General features: G+C 42.1%; 3 protein-coding genes across 5 annotated transcripts in view; 2 read left to right on the top strand and 1 right to left on the bottom strand.

Moving 5' to 3' along the window:
* Positions 1–968: 968 nt before the first annotated feature.
* Positions 969–11,799, top strand: atad1b (ATPase family AAA domain containing 1b). 2 transcript variants are annotated; one of them, XM_038991129.1, is made up of 10 exons: positions 969–1,008; positions 1,735–1,920; positions 2,060–2,158; positions 4,743–4,863; positions 5,002–5,202; positions 5,335–5,441; positions 5,635–5,724; positions 9,663–9,713; positions 9,793–9,929; positions 10,515–11,799. In XM_038991129.1, exons 2-10 carry the CDS (start codon positions 1,747–1,749, stop codon positions 10,630–10,632), a joined length of 1,098 nt encoding a protein of 365 aa, XP_038847057.1. In that variant the 5' UTR covers positions 969–1,008; positions 1,735–1,746; the 3' UTR covers positions 10,633–11,799. The 2 variants fall into 2 exon arrangements, with proteins under 2 accessions (XP_038847057.1, XP_038847058.1); XM_038991130.1 differs by lacking the exon at positions 969–1,008 and adding an exon at positions 1,313–1,333.
* papss2b (3'-phosphoadenosine 5'-phosphosulfate synthase 2b) lies at positions 11,788–21,948 on the bottom strand. 2 transcript variants are annotated; one of them, XM_038991118.1, is made up of 12 exons: positions 21,728–21,948; positions 19,940–20,106; positions 19,602–19,837; positions 19,198–19,336; positions 18,841–18,959; positions 18,580–18,693; positions 18,346–18,457; positions 17,898–18,103; positions 17,651–17,786; positions 17,211–17,479; positions 12,548–12,777; positions 11,788–12,362 (listed from the first exon to the last, which is right to left on the bottom strand). In XM_038991118.1, the coding sequence occupies exons 2-12, from the start codon at positions 20,085–20,087 to the stop codon at positions 12,221–12,223; spliced, it is 1,851 nt and encodes a 616-aa protein (XP_038847046.1). In that variant the 5' UTR covers positions 20,088–20,106; positions 21,728–21,948; the 3' UTR covers positions 11,788–12,220. The 2 variants fall into 2 exon arrangements, with proteins under 2 accessions (XP_038847046.1, XP_038847048.1); XM_038991120.1 differs by having other exon boundaries at positions 19,940–20,054; positions 21,728–21,947.
* LOC120046136 (phosphatidylcholine:ceramide cholinephosphotransferase 1-like) overlaps positions 21,327–23,771 on the top strand; it is a 50,124-nt gene continuing 47,679 nt past the window's right edge. Inside the window, exon 1 of the mRNA XM_038991126.1 lies at positions 21,327–21,433. The gene's annotated coding sequence lies outside the window, so the exon portion shown is untranslated. The remainder of the gene's footprint in view (positions 21,434–23,771) is intronic.

Below are 23,771 nucleotides of genomic sequence, written 5' to 3'. Positions count from 1 at the left end.
GGCGGAAGGACATGGGCACTGAACAGGGAACTAGCGTCTCTATTATAGTCACGTGTTTCTATAATTAGGGAAGTTTCCAATATTTAATTTAGGAATCATGACATTGACATGTATATAATCAAATCAGAGAATTTGCGTTGTGTAAGTATATACACTCGGTGTGCCTGATGCATTTTATACAAGTCTCATGGCATGTCTAGATGTTGGATCAAATTGCAGGTGTATTTTTTTAATTTTACCTTTGTTTAAGACACTCTTATTTTCAATGACTGCCTTGTTCAGTTGCAGAACGACAGATTTTTACCTTGTCAGCTCGAGGATTCGATCGTGCAACCTTCCGGTTACCAGTCCAAAGCTCTAACCACTAGGCTACCTGCCGTCACGACCTTGATGAGGAATCAATACATTGTTGTCTTTCCATTTTGCGTATAGACTATAAAACAAGAATGATAAATAAATAAACAGTACCTTTCACTATATGTTTCGATACTTGACAACTTCAAAGTTGTTGCACATTATGCAGTGTGTTGTAGCGTTTTCACTATGCATATAGACTAGGAAACAAAAATATACACAGTTGTTGCACATTATGCAGTGTCTGTCTTGGTACCTTGACTTTTCCTAACTTTTTACCCGGACAGGAGCTTGTGAGCCAGTAGTTGTGGTCACTGTACTAACGTTAGTTGTGTTAGGGCTCCACCTGTCAGATTTGCTTGGAACATGAAGCACAGAATCCTGACCTACACATTGAGTAACAAAAAAAGTAACGTTTTATGATGGGGAGTAGCTTATTTTGTACCATATGGGTTGTAGCCACATCATTAAATCCATAGTTTTACATGTGTTGTTCTTTACCTTGAAGAATCTTCGTTCAACGCTGTCCCATGCCACAGAAATATTGAGGAAATTATTTTACTGTTTCTATTCCAAAACGGTAGGGGGCATCTGTCAAGCAAATTGCGTCGAGCTTCACGCTGAAAGGGACAAGAGCAAGAGTGGAAGCGCTAGGTGAGTGTCACGACCAGTCCAGCAAACTGTGATGGTTAATTTGTTTTTGTAAATCATTTAAAAGTTCTAATTACAAATACATGGATCAATACAACACGTTTCACAAGGTGTCCTACTAGTGGGAATTTCTTTCTACAAAGTAACGACTGTAATTTAGGCACGAGGCTGCATGCTAACTGGAGGTCAAAGCTATCAAAATTAAGTCAAGGTTTCGGTTTTGTAACATGCAAAGTGAAACTACTATCTAGCTAGTCTTTTCACAGTTTCGATGATTGTCAAACACTTTTTAGATATAGACTTAAAATAACACCAATTCCATCATCAGGTATGTAGGTCATATCATATTACTAGCTAGCTGACAACTGTCAAATGCTGTGTCAAGCAGGACGCAACAGTACAGAGATTTTTAGCCGGCATTGTTAGCTTGCCAGTGTTGTGACAGCTAACATGATGACATATGGCTAACTGCTAACAATATTTATAGGATGGACATGAACATGTGATCTTAGCTAGCTAAACAGGATTGAGTGTACATTTTTAAGAACTGATGTAATTTCTCAGCTAATGTCTAAGCCTATTTTCAATTAGGATTTTCTGAATTTAAGTGGAATTCACACATTGTTCTTGTTGGATAAGAGTGCAGCACTTGTATAGCAGCTAAGCTATGTTGTTCATTTTCAACTGTGATCAAGTTTTGAGAATGTCATTTTGTTTTCCATCCCCCAGTCATCTAAGAAGATGGGGTTGAAGGAGATTCCAACTGAAAGTATTGCCCAGCCCTTGGGCCGGAATGAAGTCTTTAGTTTACTCTTCCGACTGACCATATTTGGTGCAGTCACTTACTTCACCATAAAGTGGATGGTTGATGCCATTGATCCCACAAGGAAACAGAAAATGGAAGCACAGAAACAGGTGAAGTTTTCAATATACAGTAGCCAAGTTTGACCTGTTTGCTTCTGAGCGTTTTCTGTGGATATCTATCATGTTTGTTGGGACTGTATTGTACTGTACAAAGCTAGGTAGATGGCTATTGACAGGTGGGTTTTTTCAGGCAGAGAAACTCATGAAGCAGATCGGTGTGCAGAATGTCAAGCTCTCAGAGTATGAGATGAGCATTGCAGCACATCTGGTGGACCCGTTGACCATGCAGGTAAGAGAGCGGCTTCAATACACCATTGCTTGAACCCAACTATTACAAGCGTTGGTTTTTCCATTTATATTTTGTGGTTGGATGTTAGTACATTGGGTGCACCGGTTGGTGTCACCTCGTTAGTCAGTATGTGTTGAACCTGTGCTGGCTTGGCTTGTCATCTCGTTAGTCAGAAGGCGTTTCATCTGTGCTGGTACAGGGGATATTTGAGTGCGGGTGCTCCAGTTACCTTGAGAGATGTGGAGGGTTAACACCTTTAGTTGGCGCTCCCTCTATGATTTCTAAGAAACTGTCCTTTATCTGTTCTTCCTTGTTAGTTTTGCTCCACCTTTTGGTTTGATTCCTGTCTACGTTTGGGGTGGGTTTTAATTTTGTTTGCCTCTTCTTGGGCAAATTTAGTGGCCGCTCATGGTGGGTCTCTTGTAGGTCCCAGTTGGTGGTGTTAGTCAACTTTCAGTGGACAACATGACGAGTTTCTTTCAGATCCACTTCTAGAACCCCACCTGTTTTGTTTTGGTTGTCAGTAACTCTTTGTTAGTTCCCCATTCTGGTTGAGTTACACTTTTTGGTGTCTTGCTGGGTAACAACATTCCAACAGAAACGAATATGAAGGAAACACTACATAAAGTGTCTTAAGGTTGTTGGAACAGCTTCAAAACAGCTTCAATGTGCCTTGGAATAGATTCTACAAGTGTCTGGAATGCTTTTGGAGGGATACGACACCATTCTTCCACAAGAAATGCCAATTGTTTTTGGTGTTTTGTTAATGGTGGTGGAAAACACTTGAGGCGCTGCTCCAGAATCTCCCTTAAGTGTTAAATTGGTTTGAGGTCTGTGACTGACGCACACACACCCTTTAAACCCCTGTGTGCCTTTGAGACCCCTCTTTCAAAGTCACAGATCTCTTCTAGCCATGGTAGCCAAAATAATCGGCAACTGGGCATTTTTATACATGACCCTATTAACTCAGGATCCACACCTACAGTGCATTTGGAAAGTATTCAGACCCCTTTTCCCACATTGTTATATTACAGCCTTATTAAAAAATGTATTACATTTCCCCCCCTCAATCTACACACACTACCCCATAATGACAAAGCAAAACCGGGTTTTTAGAAATTTCAGCAAATGTATTGAAGCACCTTTGGCAGCGATTACATCCTCGAGTCTTCTTGGGTATGACGCTACAAGCTTGGCACACCTGTATTTGGGGAGTTTCTCCAATTCTTCTCTGCAGATGCTCTCAAGCTCTGTCAGGTTGGATGGGGAGCGTCGCTGCACAGCTATTTTCAGGTATCTCCAGAGATGTTCAAGTCTGGGCTCTGGCTGGGCCACTCAAGGACATTGAGACTTGTCCCGAAGCCACTCCTGCATTGTCTTGGCTGTGTGCTTAGGTTTGTTGTCTTGGCTGTGTGCTTAGGTTTGTTGTCCTGTTGGAAGGGGAACCTTTGCCCCAGTCTGAGGTCCTGAGCGCTCTGGAGCAGGTTTTCATCAAGGATCTCTCTGTACTTTACCCCTTTTCATCTTTCCCTCGATCCTGACTAGTCTAAGTCCCTAACGCTGGAAAAACATCCCCACAGCATGATGCTGTCACCACTGTGGGGATGGTGCCAGGTTTCCTCCAGACGTGATGCTTGGCATTCAGGCCAAAGAGTTTAATCTTGGTTTCATCAGACCAGAGAATCTTGTTTCTTGTTCCTTTTGGCAAACTCCAAGCGGGCTGTCATGTGCCTTTTACAGAGGAGTGGCTTCCGTCTGGCCACTCTACCATAAAGGCCTGATTGGTGGAGTGCTGCACAGATGCGAGAACCTTCCAGAAGGACAACCATCTCCACAGAGGAACTCTGGAGCTCTGTCAGAGTGCCCATCGGGTTCTTGGTCACTTCCCTGACCAAGGCCCTTCTTCCCCGATTGCTCAGTTCGGCCGGGCGTCCAGCTCTAGGAAGAGTCTTAGTGGTTCCAAACTTCCATTTAAGAATGATGGAGGCCTTGGGGACCTTCAATGCTGCAGAAATGTTTTGGTACCCTTCCCCAGATCTGTGCCTCGACGCAATCCTGTCTCGGAGCTCTACGGACAATTCCTTCGACCTCATGGATTAGTTTTTGCTCTGACATGCACTGTCAACTGTGGAACCTGATATAGACAGGTGTGTGTGTGCCTTTCCAAATCATGTCCAATCAATGGAATTACCACAATTACCACAGATGGACTCCAATCAAGTTGTAAAAACATCTCAAGGATGATCAATGGAAACAGGATGCAGCCTGAGCTCAATTTCGAGTCTCATAGCAAAGGGTTTGAATACTTATGTAATTTTTATAATTTGCCAAAATGTCAACCTGTTTTCGCTTTAATTTGTGTGTAGATTGATTTTTTTATTTTTTTATCCATTTTAGAATAAGGCTGTAACGTAACAAAATGTGGAAAAAGTTAAAGGGTCTGAATACTTTCCAAATGCACTGTATGTGGAAGCACCTGCTTACAATATACTTAATCCCTCATTTACTCAAGTGTTTCCTTTATTTTGGTAGTCACCTGTATGTCTGTTCTCCATAACTAACTGATGTGATGCTCTCTCTACAGATCACATGGAGTGATATTGCTGGCCTAGATGAAGTCATCACTGAGCTGAAAGACACTGTCATACTTCCCATCCAGAAGAGACACCTGTTCAAGGGATCCAGACTGCTTCAGCCACCAAAAGGTGAGTCTCTTGTTTTCATACAAGATTTGCTTATTGAGACCGGTGCAAAAGCCTAGATAGACACAATGCATATAAAGGTTCAACAGGACCGCCTTCAGTCTTTAGCCACTCCTCTTACCCCTGTCATTATGATAACAGGTGTGCTGCTGTACGGACCACCTGGCTGTGGGAAGACGCTGATCGCCAAAGCAACTGCCAAAGATGCTGGTTTCCGCTTCATCAACCTGCAGCCTTCCACCCTCACAGACAAGTGGTATGGAGAGTCCCAGAAACTGGCTTCTGCCGTCTTCTCTCTAGCCATTAAGCTTCAGCCCTCAATCATCTTCATAGATGAGATTGGTAAATGCTTATTTTACCATTATCTTTAACAGATGCTATACAGTGCTTTAAATCTTGTTTGGGTACTTCAGCTAAGCCAGTTATGTTGTCATCATCCCCGGCTCCTGTCGATCCTGTAATGTTCTGTTCCAGACTCTTTCCTCAGAAGCCGTTCCAGCTCTGACCACGAGGCCACAGCCATGATGAAGGCTCAGTTCATGAGCTTGTGGGATGGGCTTGAGACGGACTATAACTGCCAGGTGGGTCCATTATGAAGGAAAAGCAAAAAGGTGCGACAGGTCCGCACTCCAAAAGATGTTGCGTAAAGCTTATTCATTTCACTGCATCAGGGATGGCGTACACAGACGTTTCGGTTTTCACATACATTGATCATCATGTGACTCCTGTCTGGTTGAGTCTCTCTCAACTGCCTCTCACCTTTTCCTCATGTAGGTCATCATTATGGGGGCCACTAATCGTCCACAGGATCTCGACTCCGCCATTCTGAGGAGAATGCCCACAAGATTTCACGTAAATCAGCCTGTGAGTCTATTCACAAACTGTACACGTTTTTCAGTATATACACAGTACTATGAACATGGTTGTGACGGTCCTGGAATTTTGGATGATTGTAATTGGCCAGACAAATGACCACTGTCTCCGTAATAACTGTTCAAATAGCAAAATCTGGTCTTGGCTGCATGTGCTACCATAGAAATAGAATGAATAGAACAGATGTCGCCATTCAAGTCAATAATGGCATAATAGGTGGACTGGCCGCCATTGTGAGTGTACTCATAGGAGCAAAGCAGGAAGTGTACCCATCAATATGTGCTGTAATTTGTTGATTCAATTCAATTGGCATGACAAAAAATACATTACATTGCATGAGCCACATCAGTTTACATCATTGAAATGAACATTCTATATTACCATGGGAATTATTGCGTCACAATAGTAGGCAGCCATTGCGAGTGTACCCATGAGTAGGGCTGTGGCGGGCACGAAATTTCGTCAGTTGGTAATGGTCAAGAAAATAACTGTCTGTCTCACGGTGATTGACCGTTAATTAACAAACACATTTAGCATCTCCTGGCTTCCACACACAGCCTACAAGCCACTGATGCCGACCTTTTGGAACAGTTCCCTTTTTTAAAAAGTCTAATAAATCCATGTAATATAGCCTACACCTTCAAAATAAATCCATTATTTATTTTAGACAAGTCTCAAAGAAGCATGATATGAAGAAAATGTAGTCTATTTCAGAAGAACAAAATGGCATACTCTGAGTTGTCTTGTTAGGTCCAGATCTGGCTATGCCATATGGCTCCGGGCTACACTAGTTCATTTAGCAGACAAGATTTGCTTAGAATTCCGTGGCATTATTTTATAGTATGAAGAATACAATTGAACAAGCAAAATAAAATGTTAAGGATATTTTCTCCAAACGATTTGAGGGAGTGCGCACATGCAGCTATTCTGGGTTGAGCAGTTAACAAAGAAATAGGTATTCTTAAATGCTTAATTTAGAGTTATTCATGTAACTTTAGTTGTTCTACAAACTTTGGGCAATATGTTTTGATTTTTAATACATTGTAAGGCTCTAATGACTAATGATTTGTAAAAAGTTGCTTGAAAGGCATGAGCTCTGCTTTGTTTTCTGTGCAGGCTTTGAACACTACATCAGTCACTCATTCACAATTTGACAAGCACTTGATAATGCCTAGAATTTCACGGCGGCATCCCGTTTGTGTGGCCGTAATGCACCCTAAAACAATCCATGCCTTTTGCGGCTAGTGGCTGTTGTGCCCTTCTCCTTGAGTGCTGCGCGCTCCATCACGTGATTGGGTCTTTCTCACAGGCTACAAGTGAAGACAGACACATCGGGGACGCAACTGCATGCATCCTTATCCAATTCTTAGGTGCATATTGAAGATATTGGATGAACTGTCCACATTTTACATTTCGTCAGCCAACAAGATGTAGGCCTAACGAACAGAAAAAGCACTAGCCTATGTCAATCTACTATCCCCCATAGTATAGAAGTTGACCTATTCTGTACGAGAAATAAATATTCCAAACATAGTCTGGGATAGTTGTGGGATGCAATAGATCCCAAATTAATACAACCACTAGCATAAAAATGTGGCTGATTCAACAGATCAGAAAGTTTAGCTTAATGTTGAGAAACAATTTCTTCACATAAGCGCAACAATGTGCACACTGCAGTAGGCTAGAAGCGCGAATGTTCCCTTAGTGGAAAACACCATTATCAAAAGTGACCACAAATGTGATTATGCATGTAATGGTTCTATAATACAGGTGCATTTTTAAGGTGATCTTTATGGTATTTTTACGTCCGGTGAACAGGTCAGGATTCCATAGCCGCAGGCAGAATAGTTGAAACTGGAGCAGCAGCACGACCAGGTGGACTGGGGACAGCTAGGAGGCCAGGTAGTCCTGAGGTATGGGCTCAGGTCCTCCGAGAGGAGAGAGAGAGAATTAGAGGGAGCATACTTAAATTCACACAGGATACCGGATAAGACAGGATAATTACACCAGATTTAACAGACTGACCCTAGCCCCCCCGACACACAAACTATTGCAGCATAGATACTGGAGGCTGAGACGAGGGGTTGGGAAGACACTGTGGCCCCGTCTGACAATACAGGGCAAACAGCCCCACACCACTAGAGGGATGTCTGTAAACCACCAACTTACTACCCTGAGACAAGGCTGAGTATAGCTCACGAAGATCTCCCCCATGGCACGAACCTATGGGTGTGCCAACCCGAACTGGAAGATCACGTCAGTGACTCAACCCACTCAAGTGAGGCACCGCTCTTAGGGACGGAATGGAAGAGCACCAGTAAGACAGTGACTCAGCCCCTGTAATAGGGTCAGAGGCAGAGAATCCCAGTGAAGAGAAGGGGACCGGGCAGGGAGAGACAGCAAGGGCGGTTTGTCACTCCAGTGCCTTGCCGTTCACATTCGCACCCCTGGTCCAGACTACACTCAATCATAGAACCTACTGAAGAGATGAGTCTTCAGTAAAGACAAAAGTTGAGACCAAGTCTGCGTCTCTCACATGGACCATTCCATAAAAATTGAGCTCTATAGGAGAAAGCCCTGCCTCCAGCTGTTTGCTTAGAAATTTTAGGGACATGACCAAATCGGAGAGATGGGTAGGAGTAAAACCTTGAAATCAGCCCTAGCCTTAACAGGAAGCTAGAGGCTAGCACTGGAGTAATATGATCACATCTTTTGGTTCTAGTCAAGATTCTAGCAGCCGTGTTTAGCACTAACTGAAGTTTATTTAGTGCTTTATCCGGTGTTGTAACTTTAATGTGTTACAGAGTTAATGTTTAAGTTAATTCATTGAGCTGTATCTAAAGATATTTCTTTACAGTTATTTACATATGTAATTGTATTGGTTAGTATTGAATTACGCTTTTGACTGCAAGTTCCAGAATGCCTTGCGACAGGAAGTAGAGAGTGAACGCGCTAGTTAAGTGCAATTAACAGGTGATTATTTTGGCTCCTTTGCGCTAGCATCTTACTTGCATTGCTCTGTAGAATCTAAAGTTGTTAAATGTAACGTGATCAAGTATTATTACTAAAAGAAGCTTTCATATCAAACCCGACGTCCCGAGTCATTACTTTGAAGATAGTTATTCTATATCCGGGTAGCTGGAAAGTAGAGCATTGCAGTAGTGACAAAAGCATGGATTAGTTTTTCTGCATAATTTTTGGATTTAAAGTTTCAGATTTTTGCAGTGTTACAAAGATGTATGCCAGTTAGGCTCTACACCCCTTGTTAAGCGGAGTAATGTGCTTAATTTTAAAAGTTATTTGGCTCCTTTAGTTGTGATACAAACCTGTTAAAACGTATAGGCCTATGGGCTAGGCTAAATGAGGTGTGCGACTATGATTTTGAAATGGTCACAAAAAAGGCATTGTTTCTATTGCTGTGAATCGTGAAAATATATAATTCACAAGTGATAGGCTAATATTGTCACCTGTCAGAGTTTTCTTGATTTAATCTTGTTTTTACATATACTAAATAATATATGTGGTGGTAAAACAGTCACCACAACAGCCCTACCTGTGAGTTTACCAGTTCGATTGCCATGGTTAGAGGTGCCAAGCCCATTCTATTCATTGTTTGCTACAACGCCTTGCTTGTTTCAGCAAGGCGCAACACAGTTTCATCACGTTGTTTAGAGTCCATGTTATCGCAGAAACGGACTCAACAGTACGAATGCCAACCGTCCTGTCTTCAGTCAGCTGTTCGCCCTGGCCTCCCCAAAAATATATAGATATTATGACGGTTATTTACTTTTCATGGCGGTCTTCATCCATAACCGTCAGTAACACGGTTATATGGTAATTGAGCCAGCCAATATGGTTATTTATGCAGTACTATATGAGATTACCTGAAATGTATTACATTCCTGCTAAAAACTATTATTGTCTTGCAGAATCGCATGCAGAGGGAAGAAATCTTGAAACTCATATTGAAAAATGAAAATGTAAGTTTTACATGGTAATTAAATTACACAATTACACATTTGTCTGTGTTTCCACTAAACTTCCCCATGCATTTTCCAGGTGGATCCCAGTGTTGACTTTGTTGACATGGCGAAGGAGACTGACGGATTCTCAGGAAGTGATCTCCGAGAGATGTGTCGGGATGCTGCCCTGTTATGTGTGCGGGATTTTGTCCATAACACCCATGCCGATGAAAGGTACCACACCCCTCTGACTGCGTTTACTATAAGGAATTTGTGTCAATTCAAATCTGGTATCAGGACAAAATGTGATTGAGTCACCGAATATACTTTAAGTATTTTTATTAAACTCAAGCGATAAATGGTAAATGCAATTTTCGGCTAACCACAGCTTCCCAGCACACTTATCTGGGGCTAACTGTTACTTCCAGCACACACACACAGACACCCAGGCGCCCACACACAGACACCCAGGCGCCCACACACAGACACCCAGGCGCCCACACACAGACACCCAGGCGCCCACACAGACACCCAGGCGCCCACACACAGACACCCAGGCGCCCAGGCCAACAGTTGCTAATATTCAATCACATGATGTAGTATTGGGTTATAGTGCAATAAACACAAATCCTAACATTACACAGGCAGCCCAATTCTGCCCGTATAAACACATACTTCTTGAGACCTAACTTGATCTCCCAATACCAATGTCTTTACATTGGCTTTTCATATGAGCATTAGTAGTGATTAGTGATTTTCACACTATTAGAGTGCCTTCTGTAGTTACCAGCAAGATACTGACCTTGTCTTTGTCTCCAGGATCCAGGATCAAATCCGGTCCATCAATCAGGACGACATGCAGACTGCCAGGCAGAAGATGAGGAAGTCGAAGTCGGCAGACGGACAGACGGTTCTGATTCATTCTACTCTGGATTGAGTCTTAACATGCAAAGGAGAACTATTAAGCGCCTGGATATGCTTTCCTTATTATTTTCTGTATGTAGAGTACTTACTGGTGGAGAGAACTTGAAGAGATATACATAAGTGTAATGTCTATCATAACATCACTTTGTAACGTCTTAGCTTATCATTTGTTATTTTAAGAACATTTAGTTCAATGCATTCAACATGAAATGTTTCTGTCAAAATGCTATTTGTTATGTGGAAGTTAGGCGTTACATGATACTTATGTTGGCATTAGTGTCTTATGTTTCTGGCCAATCAAGGTCTCACCCAAACTGGCTCTGAGACTGCAAAATATGGGCACAGCCATGGATCCTTTCAGGTTTGATAGTACATAATCGCCTCCCTATTACTTATGACACACAGCAATATTGACTTAGCCTTGGGCTTTTATCTGAACATCACATGTTGCTTCTTTTGGTACTGTATGTTTAGGGCTGTTTTTCTTCAGAAAGCTGTTTATCGAACTAGTGTAACATCTGTAATAAAATTTGCCTCTGTCATCGTTCAACTATTAGCTAATTGTACATTGAGTGGTTCTCAGAATTATGAATTAGATCACAAGTTTTATCAGAACAATTCAACTCCTATTTGAAAGTGAATTATCACTGTGGATGTTGTGAAGAGAGCATGGTACCAGATGCAAAGATGTTTGAGTAAAGTGACATGGCCTTCCATTTCCTCATAGTAATTTACTTCAATATCATGAGCTGCTTATGTTAAGGTGTGTACTTCGGTTTTTAAAACTTCAATATATCAGGAAACCTGCAATATATCAGGAAACCTGCATTGTGCTTTCAAGTCCTTTATGCCCTGGTCTCCAGCCCAGGATTCATTTACAGTAGAATCTAATAACTGCTTTTGGTGATTGTCATGTCTTATAGTTTCTGTTTATCCCTTGTGATGACCAGGATGCTTAATGGTTGATTATTTCTACATGACAAACTTCCAGTATCTACCACATGCAATCTATTGAATGTGTGATTGACAAGTTTTCTATGGACGGTTTGGGGGGTTGGGATTGGTGGAACTTTGGTTTAGGTAAAATGCTTGCTTTGCTTTTTATATTGACTAATTATTTTTTAGAATTTGTTTTACCCTGAATATCTGCTAAAATAAATTACACCAATGTTGTTCGTAATCATTTATTTGCTTGAAACTTCCTGATATAAAAAGGCTAGATGCAGTATAAGAACATTTAGAAATTAGGTACAATGGCATCACTAGATAAATAGTTTCATTCATTACACAGGGATAGTTAAAACCCCTTCCACTCAACTACATAGTCTTCTCACAGCTTCAAAAACATACATTTTAAGTTACTAGCTTGGAAGTAAAGATACAAAAGTGATCTGTTAAAACATTCATATTGATTTTTTTACACTGCTTACAGATTTATTTTGACCCACACATCAAACTAGATCATTTCCGGTTTACATGATGTTTAGTAAAAAAAAAAAAAAAAGCTCAGGCATGCATTTCATTAATGCCTAGATGTCTACAGTACTTGATATAAAATAGAAAAGCTTAAGATGTGTCTGTTAGACCCAAGGTGTGCGTGTTCATTCGTCCTTCTGCAGGGAGCTGTAGTACTCTGTGAGGACCTTCCAGGCCTTATTGGCCATGAAACCATCCGGGGGGTTCTCTCCGCTGCGTGCCATCCTCCTCATCTTGGTCCCAGATATGAACTCAAATTCCTGGTGTCTGGAAAGGAAGGTAAGACAAAGTGTGTGAAGCAGCTTGACTCAATCTCTCAGTTACTTTTTAACATTGTAGTGAAGTTTTTCCTCAGCCCTAGTTATTGCTTACAACCAGAGCCCAGAGATTTTCCTGGTCAGGCTACATAGTCCGGAAAAACGTATGGGCCAAAATATTAGCTGTCAATGTACCTCTCCTTATCATAGAAGTCCATAGATCTTTTAGTCTTGTTGTAGGCAGCCAGTCTGAAGGGGATGATCTCTACAGAGGGGAGACCAGGGGCCATGGTGAGGACCTTGGCCCCGTGGGTGGGCTCATACAGGCTCTGCTTGGTCTCAGGGTGAGGCATGCCCGCAGGGTCGCGACCAACGATGTAGAAGTTGGCACCAGCTATCATTCGTGCCCGGCAGTGCCACTGTACCTAACGGGTAGAAAGACAAACACTTGTCTAGTGACTACAGATATGACCGGATTCTACTGAATAAAACAATGCTTAGAAATACATTTTATACAGAGATTAGTGTCCAGCAGTGGCAACCCATCATTCAGGGCAGTTGGGGCAAAATATATATATAATAATATACAGTACCAGTCAAAAGTTTGGACACACCTACTCATTCAAGATTTGTTATTTATTTTTACTATTTTCTACATTGTAGAATAATAGTGAAGACATCAAAACTATGAAATAACACATATGGAATCGTGTAGTAACCAAAAAAGTGTTTAACAAATCAAAATATATTTTCTATTTGAGATTCTTCAAAGTAGCCACCCTTTGTCTTGATGACAGCTTTGCACACTCTTGGGATTCTCTCAACCAGCTTCACGAGTTACCTGGAATGCATTTCAAATAACAGGTGTGCCTTGTTAAAAGTACATTTGTGGAATTTATTTCCTTATTAATGTGTTTGCGCAAATCAGTTGTGTTGTGACAAGGTATGGGTGGTATACAAAAGGTTGGTAAAAGACCAAGTCCATATTATGGCAAGAACAGCTCAAATAAGCAAAGAGAATCGAGAGTCCATCATTACTTTAAGACATTAAGGTCAGTCAATGGGGAAAATTTAAAAAAAAAACATTGAAAGTTTCTTCAAGTGCAGTCACAAAAACCATCATGCCCTATGATGAAACTGGCTCTCATGAGGACCGCCACAGGAAAGGAAGACTCAGAGTTACCTCTGCTGCAGAGGATAAGCTCATTATAGTTACCAGCCTCAGAAATTGCAGCCCAAATAAATGCTTCACAGAGTTCAAGTAATATTTACACATTTATTTAGAATTCAAGGCACACTTAACCAGCATGGCTACCACAGCATTCTGCAGTGATACGCCATCCCATCTGGTTTGCGCTTAGTGGGACTATCAATTGTTTTTCAACAGGACAATGACCCAACACACCTCCAGTCTGTGTAAGGGCTATTTGATCAAGAAGAAGAGTGATGGAGTGCTGCTTAAGATGACCTGGCCCCCATAATCACCTGACCTCAAACCAATTGAGATGGTTTGGGATGAGTTGGACCGCAGAGTGAAGGAAAAGCGCTCAGCATATGTGGGAACTCTTTCAAGACTGTTGGAAACGCATTCCAGGTGAAGCTTGTTGAGAGAATGCAAAGAGTGTGCAAAGCTGTCAAAGGCAAAGGGTGACTACTTTGAAGAATCTAAAATATATTTAGATATGTTTAACACTTTTTTTGGTTACTACATGATTCCATATGTGTTATTTCATAGTTTTGATATAGAAAATAGTAAAAATAAAGAAAACCCCTTGAATGAATAGGTATCCAAACTTTTGACTGGTACTGTAAATATATATATTTTTTGTGCCTTTTTTGTATGTTATTTTGGCATTAATACGTGTCACATATCAGTTTGCAAACAATGTAAAAAAAAATGATTGAGTTTATAAACCCGCATACAAACCCGTACATCTGCAAGACAGAACAGCTGCCTCTGGTAAGACAAGGGGTGGCGGTCTGTGTCTATTCGTCAATAACAGCTGGTGTGCAAAATCTAATATTAAGGAAGTCTCAAGGTTTTGCTCGCCTGGGTTAGAGTATCTCGTGATAAGCTGTAGACCACACTATTTACCAAGAGTTATCTATATTTTTCGTAGCCGTCTATTTACTACCACAAACCGATGCTGGCACTAAGATTGCACTCAACGAGTTGTATACGGCCATAAGCAAACAAGAAAATGCTCCTCCAGAGGCGGTGCTCCTAGTGGCTGAAGACTAATGCAGGGAAACTTAAATCCGTTTTACCTCATTTCTACCATCATTTTACATGTGCAACCAGAGAAAAAGAATCTCTAGACCACCTTTACTCCACACACAGAGACGCGTACAAAGCTCTCCCTCGCCCTCCATTTGGCAAATCTGACCATAATTCTATCCTCCTGATTCCTGCTTACAAGCAAAAACTAAAACAGGAAGTACCAGTGAATCGCTCAATACGGAAGTGGTCAGATGACCAGATGCTAAGCTACAGGACTGTTTTGCTAGCACAGACTGGAATATGTTCCAGGACGCATCCGATGGCATTGAGGAGTATACCACATCAGGGGGGGTTTACTTGGCTCATCACGCTCTAGTGGGCCGGGCGCCTACAGGCCGAATTCGGTTGTCAGTTGAATGGTGTTTCCTCCGTCACATTGGTGCAGCTGGCTTCCGCGTTAATTGAGCGGGTGTTAAGAAGCACGGCTTGGCGTGTCATGTTTCGGAGGATGTATGACTCAACCTTTGCCTCTCCTGAGCCCATTGGTGGGATGCAGCGTTGAGACAACATTGTAATCACGAAATTGGGGAGAAAAAGGTGGTAAAAAAAAAAAAATCCCGCTATGCCCTCCGACAAACCATCAAACAGGCAAAGTGTCAATACAGGACTAAGATTGAATCCTACTAGACCGGCTCTGATGCTCGTCGGATGTGGCGGAGCTTGCAAACTATTAGGAACTACAAAGGGAAGCCAGTCGCGAGCTGCCCAGTGACACGAGCCTACCAGACGAGCTAAATTACTTCTATGTGCGTTTTGAGGCAAGAAACACTGAAGCATGCATGAGAGCATCAGCTGTTCCGGACGACTGTGTGATCACACTTTAAACAGGTCAAAATTCACAAGGCTGCAGGGCAAGACGGATTACCAGGACGTGTACTCCGAGAATGCGCTGACCAACTGGCAAGTGTCTTCACTGACATTTTCAACCTGACCTTGGCCCGAGTCTGTAATACCTACATGTTTCAAGCAGACCACCATAGTCCCTGTGCCCAAGAACACCAAGGTAACCTACCTAAATGACTACCGACCCGTAGCACTCAGGTCTGTAGCAATGAAGTGCTTTGAATGGCTGGTCATAGCTCACATCAACACCATCATCCCAGAAACCCTAGACCCACTCCAATTTGCATACCGCCCCAACGGATCCACAGATTACGCAATCTCTACTGCACTCCACACTGCCCTTTCCCACCTGGACAAAAGGAAGACCTACATCAGACTGCTGTTCATTGACTACAGCTCAGTGTTCAACACCATATTGCCCTCAAAGCTCATCACTAAGCTAAGGACCCTGGGACTAAACACCTCCCTCTGCAACTGGATCCTGGACTTCCTGATGGGCCGCCCCCAGGTGGTAAGGGTAGGCAACAACCCATCTGCCACGCTGATCCTCAACACGGGGCCCCTCAGGGGTGCGTGCTTAGTCCCCTCCTGTACTCATTGTTGACCATGACTGCTTGGTCAAGGACGACTCCAACACCATAATTACGTTTGCCAACGACAAAGGTAGTAAGCCTGATCACCGACAACAATGAGACAGCCTGTAGGGAGGAAATCAGAGACCTTGCAGAGCACAGGGGTTGGTAATCTTTTCTAGTTGCGTAGTGATTGGCTCAGTGTTCTGTTATTCATTGGGACACTATGTTGTTGCAAAATCTTCGGGGAGAGATAGAAAGTTCAAGCCCCCTTGGGTGCTGCCATAGATTTACATTAGAAGTGCCCATCCAAGAAGGCTCAAGGTCATTGGTCACAGATAAAATTACGTCAAATCACGTGACATCTACCATAGCTTAGCTAGCAAACTAGACAACAAGTCATCATCATGAATCGCATTGACAAATCCTTGTCATATGAAGAGAAATAAAACATATAGGTGCTCATTGGACATAAACATTACACAACAAGTTGGAAATTGCAAATTCTTCCATGAGTGGTTTGGAAGGAATCAGTGGCTAACTGCAAGCATTGCAAAGCAATCACTATGTTGCTTCCCCTGCCTGCTATTCGGTGGAGAGGGTGTGTGGTCCAAGTCTGCGTTTAAGAGACTCTTTTCCAAGCTTTAAAAGGATAAACAGAAAAGTTTGAATACATTGGCCATGCTGTCAAGCCAGCATGAATTCTGCCGCATTCAAAACAACTGGAACTCGGAACTGGGAAATCTCAGACTTCAGTGAGTTCAAGACAACTGGGAACTCTGGAAAAAAATGAGCTCTGACTGGGAAAATAAGTTTTGAACGATCATCCAACTCGGAATTCCAAGTTGGGAACTCAGGCCTTTTTCTAGAGCTACGACCTGAAGATCACTGACGTTATTAATCGACCTTGTTTTTTCTGAGTTCCCAGTTGTCTTGAAAGCACCATAAATCCAGAGAATGCCAGACATTGATGATAAAGTTCCAGGGCAAAACTTGAAGGACCGCCGCACCACCTTCCTGTTGAAATTGAGCAAAGCACAACGTTGAGTCCAAAAAAAAAGAAAAAGATTTACATTATAAAACCGCCACTTGTATCCAGTTAGATTTCACTTACACTGTTTGAACTATCTAAGATGTAGACCAGGGGGAACCATTGCCCTACCTCAGTGGGTCCAGCATACATCATGGGGGAGGGGAATATGGCCACGATGGTGCTGGCTGGGTCCAGTACCCCCTCCTCCAGTACGGCAGCATGCTGTTTTATGCGCCAGTCCAGAGGCACGTCATCGTCTTTGGTCCAGCCTCCCAGCGGGTGAAGCAGCAGGACAGGGTTCTTGTAGCCTCGCTCCAGCAGCCGCCGCTTCGTGTCTTGCATCAGGAGGGCGTGGCCATTGTGGACCGGGTTGCGAAGCTGGAAGGCGAAGATGGCGTCTGGGGGAACGCAAAAAAGGAGGTTCCTTATTAAGTGACTGCTAAGTCTTCTTCATCATCACTGTGTTTTTTTAGCGTTTGCCTTAAGTAGACATTAGCATACACAATGCAGCACTAAGAGAGACAGCGGACAGGAAGTGAGAATTAAACAGAATATAATAAGCTATTCACCTGCTTTCATTTCCTTGAACTTTTGCTTCAGTTCTCTTGGAGTGAAGCGGTATTGGTCCAGACCATCGTTCCATTTGATTTGCTCTAGCACCTCCAAATCTCCACCAACCAGCCAATCACCACCCTCCATAACCATCTGTGAGATTTTATCTTTATTTTTAACATTTCTGATTTTTCATTCAAGTATGTTCTGTTGACAAGCAAGTTCATGATATTAACAGGGACAGTTCTAAAAGGCAATTCTAACCTTGATGTAAGGATGCTGAGGACATGTGGTTCCCCACTGCCTGGCACAACGCTCTTCCTTCCGATGTTCATAAAACTCAGGGTTGCGGAGAATTGCCACTCTGCAACCTTTGAACTCAAGTGCGAACGCTGCGCAGCCGTCCAGCTTCTCTTTGCTCTCTTTGGAAACGGGCAGGACGATCGGCACAGAGAGGTTGATGTTTCCACCTGCCAACCACATGTCATTCTATGTCACTGACAGAAAAGTCAACAGACCTCTGTTGGCTCATTGTGAGCGCTATTGACTTTATGTGAGGTAGAAGTAGGTGTTGTTACATGTGCATAACATGTCAATAGAACATGATATTACAGACGAACATGGGCCCTATTAAGAACAATCCATTCAATTGATATGAGCATATGCTACATTAAACTGTGTCGTCTATGAAGTTATAAAATACCAGTATTACCATCCAGAAGAGTGTCGAAGTGCAGAACCTGCAGGAACTCCCTCTCCCTCATGAAGCCCTTGAGGGGGCTGGCCCAGCCCTCTGCCAGCACCTGCACCCACTGGAGGTCCAGCTACAGGAAATACAGAACAAAACGTCAGTAGGGTGTGGTCCCATCAGGTGTTACCACTCAACATGAAGGGTCAGATTGTGTGTGTCAAACCCCAAAATGTGCATAGAAGAAGGATTTGTTACCTTGGTGATGCTGACGGTAGGCAGTGTCTTGGCGTCGCTCAGTGCCAAGTCCAGCTTGTTCTCTGGCACAAAGAGCTCAGTCACTTCCTCTGTCACACCAGTGGGCACAATGTTCTACAAAACAAAAGGATCAATGTGATAGTACATTAACAAGTCAATTTCCAATGACTAGGACATTTTCCTCACGGTAGAGATACAATGAGGAATACACCACAGACAGGCGAGGCCCAGCGAGGTCTCAGGGACCATAGATAGACTCACCTGTTCCTTAAGCAGCTCGACCACCTGCTGGATGCACTCATTCGCTGAGATCTCTCCAGTCTTCAGCACAAGATCAGGTGACTCAGGCTTCTCAAAAGGCGAATCAATGCCCGTAAAGCCTAAGGGGATGGGGTCAGGAAACCTGTTAAGGACTTTGTCAATCATTTACACTTCTTTAGTGCAGAGTCAATATAGTGCTTTGGCTGTACATTATATAACCCCACTCTTTTTGCTTGTTTAACAGCATGTTAAGTAGTAGACTTTGAAGCCATGTGATCTATACTTGTAAATGTAGCTGTGTGTAATGTACTGTAACAGAACTGGAACACTGGAGGGCAGAGTCAGTCTGATCAGTACCTTTAATCTCTCCAGCACGGGCCTTCTTGTAGAGGCCTTTGACATCCCTGCTCTCACACACCTCCAGGGGAGCATCGACGAACACCTCGAAGAACGGCAGTCCAGATTGTACATGGATCTTTTTGGCTTCTTGCCGGTCCTATGCACAGGAGAAAGAGACTGGGTAGCAAAAATCAACATGTTTGCCATCTTGATTTTAATTCCATAACAAAAAAAGAGGTTCTCAAAACCAAATACCAAAGGAAGTGAATGCAGTCAGACACAGTATAGCAGCTATACAGGCCAGAGCTCGGATCAATCACAATGGATGACTTAGAGATGCTCCTTTGACAATTTTCCAATTGATTATTTTATATCAAGTAGAATTTGAACCGTGTCTGTTTAACTGTCCCTCACTCACTCACCTTAGTGAATGGAGAAATGAAGCTGGTGATGCAGACCAATCCTGCGTCTGCAAACAGCTTGGCCACCTCAGCGATGCGCCTGATGTTCTCCTCCCTGTCCACAGAGGTGAAGCCAAGGTTCCTGTTCAGCCCCTGTCTGATGTTATCCCCATCCAGGGAGTAGCAGGGAATACCATGGGACACCAAGTACTCCTCCAGGGCAAAGCCGACGGTTGTTTTTCCGGCACCTGACAAACCTTTAGTCCACAGTGACAGTTTGCAATACATCCATTATCCAACATAACTTATGTGAAACTCTGTGGTCTAGTATTGGAGAGATAAAGAGGGCATTTGCTTACCAGTGAGCCAGACAGTGCAACCTCTGAAGCCCTCTCTGGTGCCCACCACTTGGCCTCGTTTGGACCGGCTCACATGGTGAGCCTGGTACACGACATTAGTGGCCCTCTGAAGGTCCTGAAACCACAGAGAGACTGCACGATTGCACATCTGCACATTCCTAATTGAGCTATTAGCACAGGACAAAGAAATGCTGCCTTAGGGGTTTGCAACTGAACACAGTATTTTAGTCAGCTGAGAAACACTGAACTGTGCTGTAATTTGTAGTGATAGCTTGATAATGAGTGACTGGAGTCCTCTGCAAGACATGTATACTTTCCCATTTGTTTGAATGCCAAGCAGAACAATCCGTCTGAAAGAATTCCTCTCAGTTTACAGCTCATCGGGTCATCATTAGAAGTAAAACCGCAGAGCAGTTCAATTCCCGTCCTGGAGAGTCGAAACACTTCTGGTTTTGGTTTCTACCTGGTAGTTAATTGCACTTACCTGGTGTCCCGGGTCTGAATCAGTCCCTGATTAGAAGGAGAGGATGAAAACCAGAAGTGTTTTGGCCCTCCAGGACTGACATTGAAGAGCCCTGTGTAAAAGGGATTTGACTACTGATCAGGCACATACAGATATTAGAAAGATAAACCCTAACCCAGGGAAGCTTTAATTGTACAGATCATCTAGATACAACAAGGTATACTCATGTCACTCTAGCCTCTTCTAATAAGTCCTTGTCCAGCCTGCCTAATTGCATCTTTGTGGCTTCCCATACTGTGTGGTGTGTAGGCGGACCAGGTTGGTGGGGGCTGCAGAGGGACAGGGGGAAACAAACAGGCCTATTCATTCATACAGTCCTGCAGTGTGGCAGTCAGGCCCAATGCTCGCTGGTTGGAACCCCTCAAAGGCCAGGCTGTGCCTCTCCCAGGCCTGCCCAGACACGTGAGATCTGAGCTTCATTCATTAGTGACTCTCATAGTGGCTCACTGTTACTGTAGCCTCGCTCCAGCAGACCTAACTCCTCAATGAGCCCTTGTTGTTAGGGACATGGATAAACTTAATTAAAACCAGTCCAACTGGAACAACTTGGTTCACTGTTTAGAGAGGCCATAAGACAGATCCAAATGTATAGCCTAGATACCATCACTAAATATGTCACAAGCCTTAATAACATCTCAGCTATTTGAAATTGTGAAGCACATCATACACTATCATATAGTAAGACTTATAATACATTCTATACAATAAACGACATGTTATTATAAAATATCTATAGGGCTATAAAATGCAAATACTGTAAAGAACATCGGTGGAATATTATATAATGTGGCCGTATAATCTACCTATTGTTATAACTAGAAAAGTAATTGATTGGCCAAGAATCAGTTTCGCATTGCAGTGATTTCCCGAGAAGTGGTCAGTCAATCCACAGGTCTACTGAACCCCCAACGCTGATTTGTGGCTGAAACTGACTGGGTCACTTTCTTGTGTAGACCACTAACTAAAAACAGGTAAGAATGATTCTTCTATGCTATATTTTTCTATACACAACTGGTGAAAAAGGGGGGGTAAGGTAATTGTGTTTAACATAGAACATTCCTACAGAACTTTCAGTTTAGAAATAATGCTAGCTATAGAATAACTTTCGACTCTGCTCCAATGTATCTCTTTCGGTGCCCTACATGTTTAGATAGAAAAAAAGTTATCCAATTTGATACACTGTCTGCCCACCACCCAACAACCACAGATCCGAATGAAATAAGTAACGTAACATACCAAAAGTCAAACATAATGACATAGCCTACCGTTCTTTGTTTTTTGATCCCAGACATCGCCGCTTCTTCTGAAACGTTTTAGTTTGGTGACCTAATAATTTATATGTTGGTAACGATTAAGCTATATTCCCTTCTAAAAAAACGAGTTTATGTGATTTATCGGAAATAAATCTGACGGGAGACGTCCAATGAAGATTTCTAATCCGACACGTAGCATATTCATAGCCCTGCCTTTTTCGTGCCCACTCAATTTCACAGAACGTCAGAGCCACGACATTACACTGGGTTGAGCTAAAGAACTGCAAAACCATGAAATCGGAGAAAGCATTAATGGCATTTGAAGATTTATGATATTTGAAGATAATCATTAAAAAAGCATATTTTAATTTACAAATAATCACTGTTTGTCATGGAACATTTGAACGTTATTTGAGAATTTACTGATTTTGAAATGGGTTGCTAAATTTGTATTTGATACAGAATAAAATGTCAAAAGAAAAACTCAAGGCATTTACTTTAATCTGAAATATTTCAACGCAAATTATATGACAATGTAGAAAATAATGAAGTAAAGTAACCCCTAATTTAAAAACGTATTGTTCACAAAGCAGTCCCAATAATGTTTGAAACAAAAAAGGCAAATTTTGGAATAAATGTTTCAAAAAATGAGTACAAATATAAAATCACACATTACTCATATTATTGAGCAAAAAATATATATAATAACATTGCAAAGGGTCATTTTCAGCAAGGAAACCCAACGCATATACAGTGAGCTTCAACAGTATTGGGACAGTAGCAAGGTTTCCATCCAATTGACAGATTTTCATGAGAATATTCTAAAATCCACATAAAAACAAATAGGCACCTTTTCCCTCCAGATGTGTTTCCATCAAATTGACTTGTTGCAGATAAATGGCTGTGCGTGATGACGTAGTGCACATAAAACAAAATTGCTGTTAAATTGCCACTTACCAAATAAAAAAAACAACGTTAAAATGGGTTTCCGTCACATTTTCAACTCTACGGGTGGTTCTTACCAAAACAATGAGTTATTAGCGAGTGTAGCCAGTATTGGCACGTGCTGCACGGTGTTGGCTAGAACGCACTATAATTAACAAAATAGATCATTTTGTATTTGTCAAACAGTAGAGCATAGATTATCATGTCACCAGAATAAGACCCTCGATATTTATTTGAAAGGCGCATCAAGCTCATCGCCTTGCATTTTCATCACCCTGTGAAGTCCATAAAGTGTTCATCTGTAGCCTAATAAACTGCATGCTTTACCGAAGTCATAGTGGGAGGACCACACAACGTTGCCGCGTGACTCCCAAGTTAACTTCGATATGGTTATTATATCAATATTTGCGCATAAAATCGTTTCCACCGACTTTTCTCGTATAAATAATTTTACCGGGACAAAAATATCCCACCTTGTCTAGGGTATTTTGTTTGGTCGACATTTGTTAAGTTTACCTAAAAATGTTGTTTCCATTAGGCCTGTCATTACATGTTTTATCCGACATGTGCTTTACTTGCATAAAAAAGGTTGGATGGAAACCTGGTTAGTGACATGTTTTGATACAATGACTATGAGGTTAAAGTGGAGACTGTCATTTTTTATTTTCAGGGTATTTTTTAGAAATGACCATTTAGAAATTACAGCACTTTTTAAAAAACGTAGTCCCATTTTAGGAGACCAAAAGTATTGGCACAAATTCACTTATGTGTATTAAAGTAGTCAAAGGTTTAGTATTTGGTCTCATATTCCAAGCATGCAATGATCAAATCAAATTTTAATGGTCACATACACATGGTTAGCAGATGTTATTGCAAGTGTAGCAAAATGCTTGTGCAATGATTACATCAGGCTTGTGACTCTACAAACCTGTTGAATGCATTTGCTTTTTGGTTGTGTTTCAGATTATTTTGTGCCCAATAGAAATTAATGGTAAATTATGTATTGTGTCAATTTGGAGACACTTTTATTGTAAATAAGAATAGGATGTTTGTAAACACTTCCACATTAATGTGGATGCTACCATGACAATGGATAGTCCTGAAAAATTAT

Source organism: Salvelinus namaycush, chromosome 4 (genome assembly GCF_016432855.1).
Source record: "Salvelinus namaycush isolate Seneca chromosome 4, SaNama_1.0, whole genome shotgun sequence".
In the NCBI taxonomy this organism is placed as follows: Eukaryota; Metazoa; Chordata; class Actinopteri; order Salmoniformes; family Salmonidae; genus Salvelinus; species Salvelinus namaycush.
This window is presented reverse-complemented; position numbering and strand designations above follow the sequence as displayed.

Bases quoted from the DNA above. Each gene is read 5' to 3' on its own strand.
- atad1b (XM_038991129.1), top strand. From the start codon at position 1,747: ATGGGGTTGAAGGAGATTCCAACTGAAAGTATTGCCCAGCCCTTGGGC. The intron at 2,159-4,742 runs GTAAGAGAGCGG...CTCTCTCTACAG, and splicing joins TGGACCCGTTGACCATGCAG to ATCACATGGAGTGATATTGC. The intron at 9,930-10,514 runs GTACCACACCCC...CTTTGTCTCCAG, and splicing joins AACACCCATGCCGATGAAAG to GATCCAGGATCAAATCCGGT.
- papss2b (XM_038991118.1), bottom strand. From the start codon at position 20,087: ATGTGCAATCGTGCAGTCTCTCTGTGGTTTCAGGACCTTCAGAGGGCC. The intron at 17,787-17,897 runs GTTAGAATTGCC...AAAATCTCACAG, and splicing joins CTCAGCATCCTTACATCAAG to ATGGTTATGGAGGGTGGTGA. The intron at 17,480-17,650 runs GTGAATAGCTTA...GCGTTCCCCCAG, and splicing joins GTTCAAGGAAATGAAAGCAG to ACGCCATCTTCGCCTTCCAG.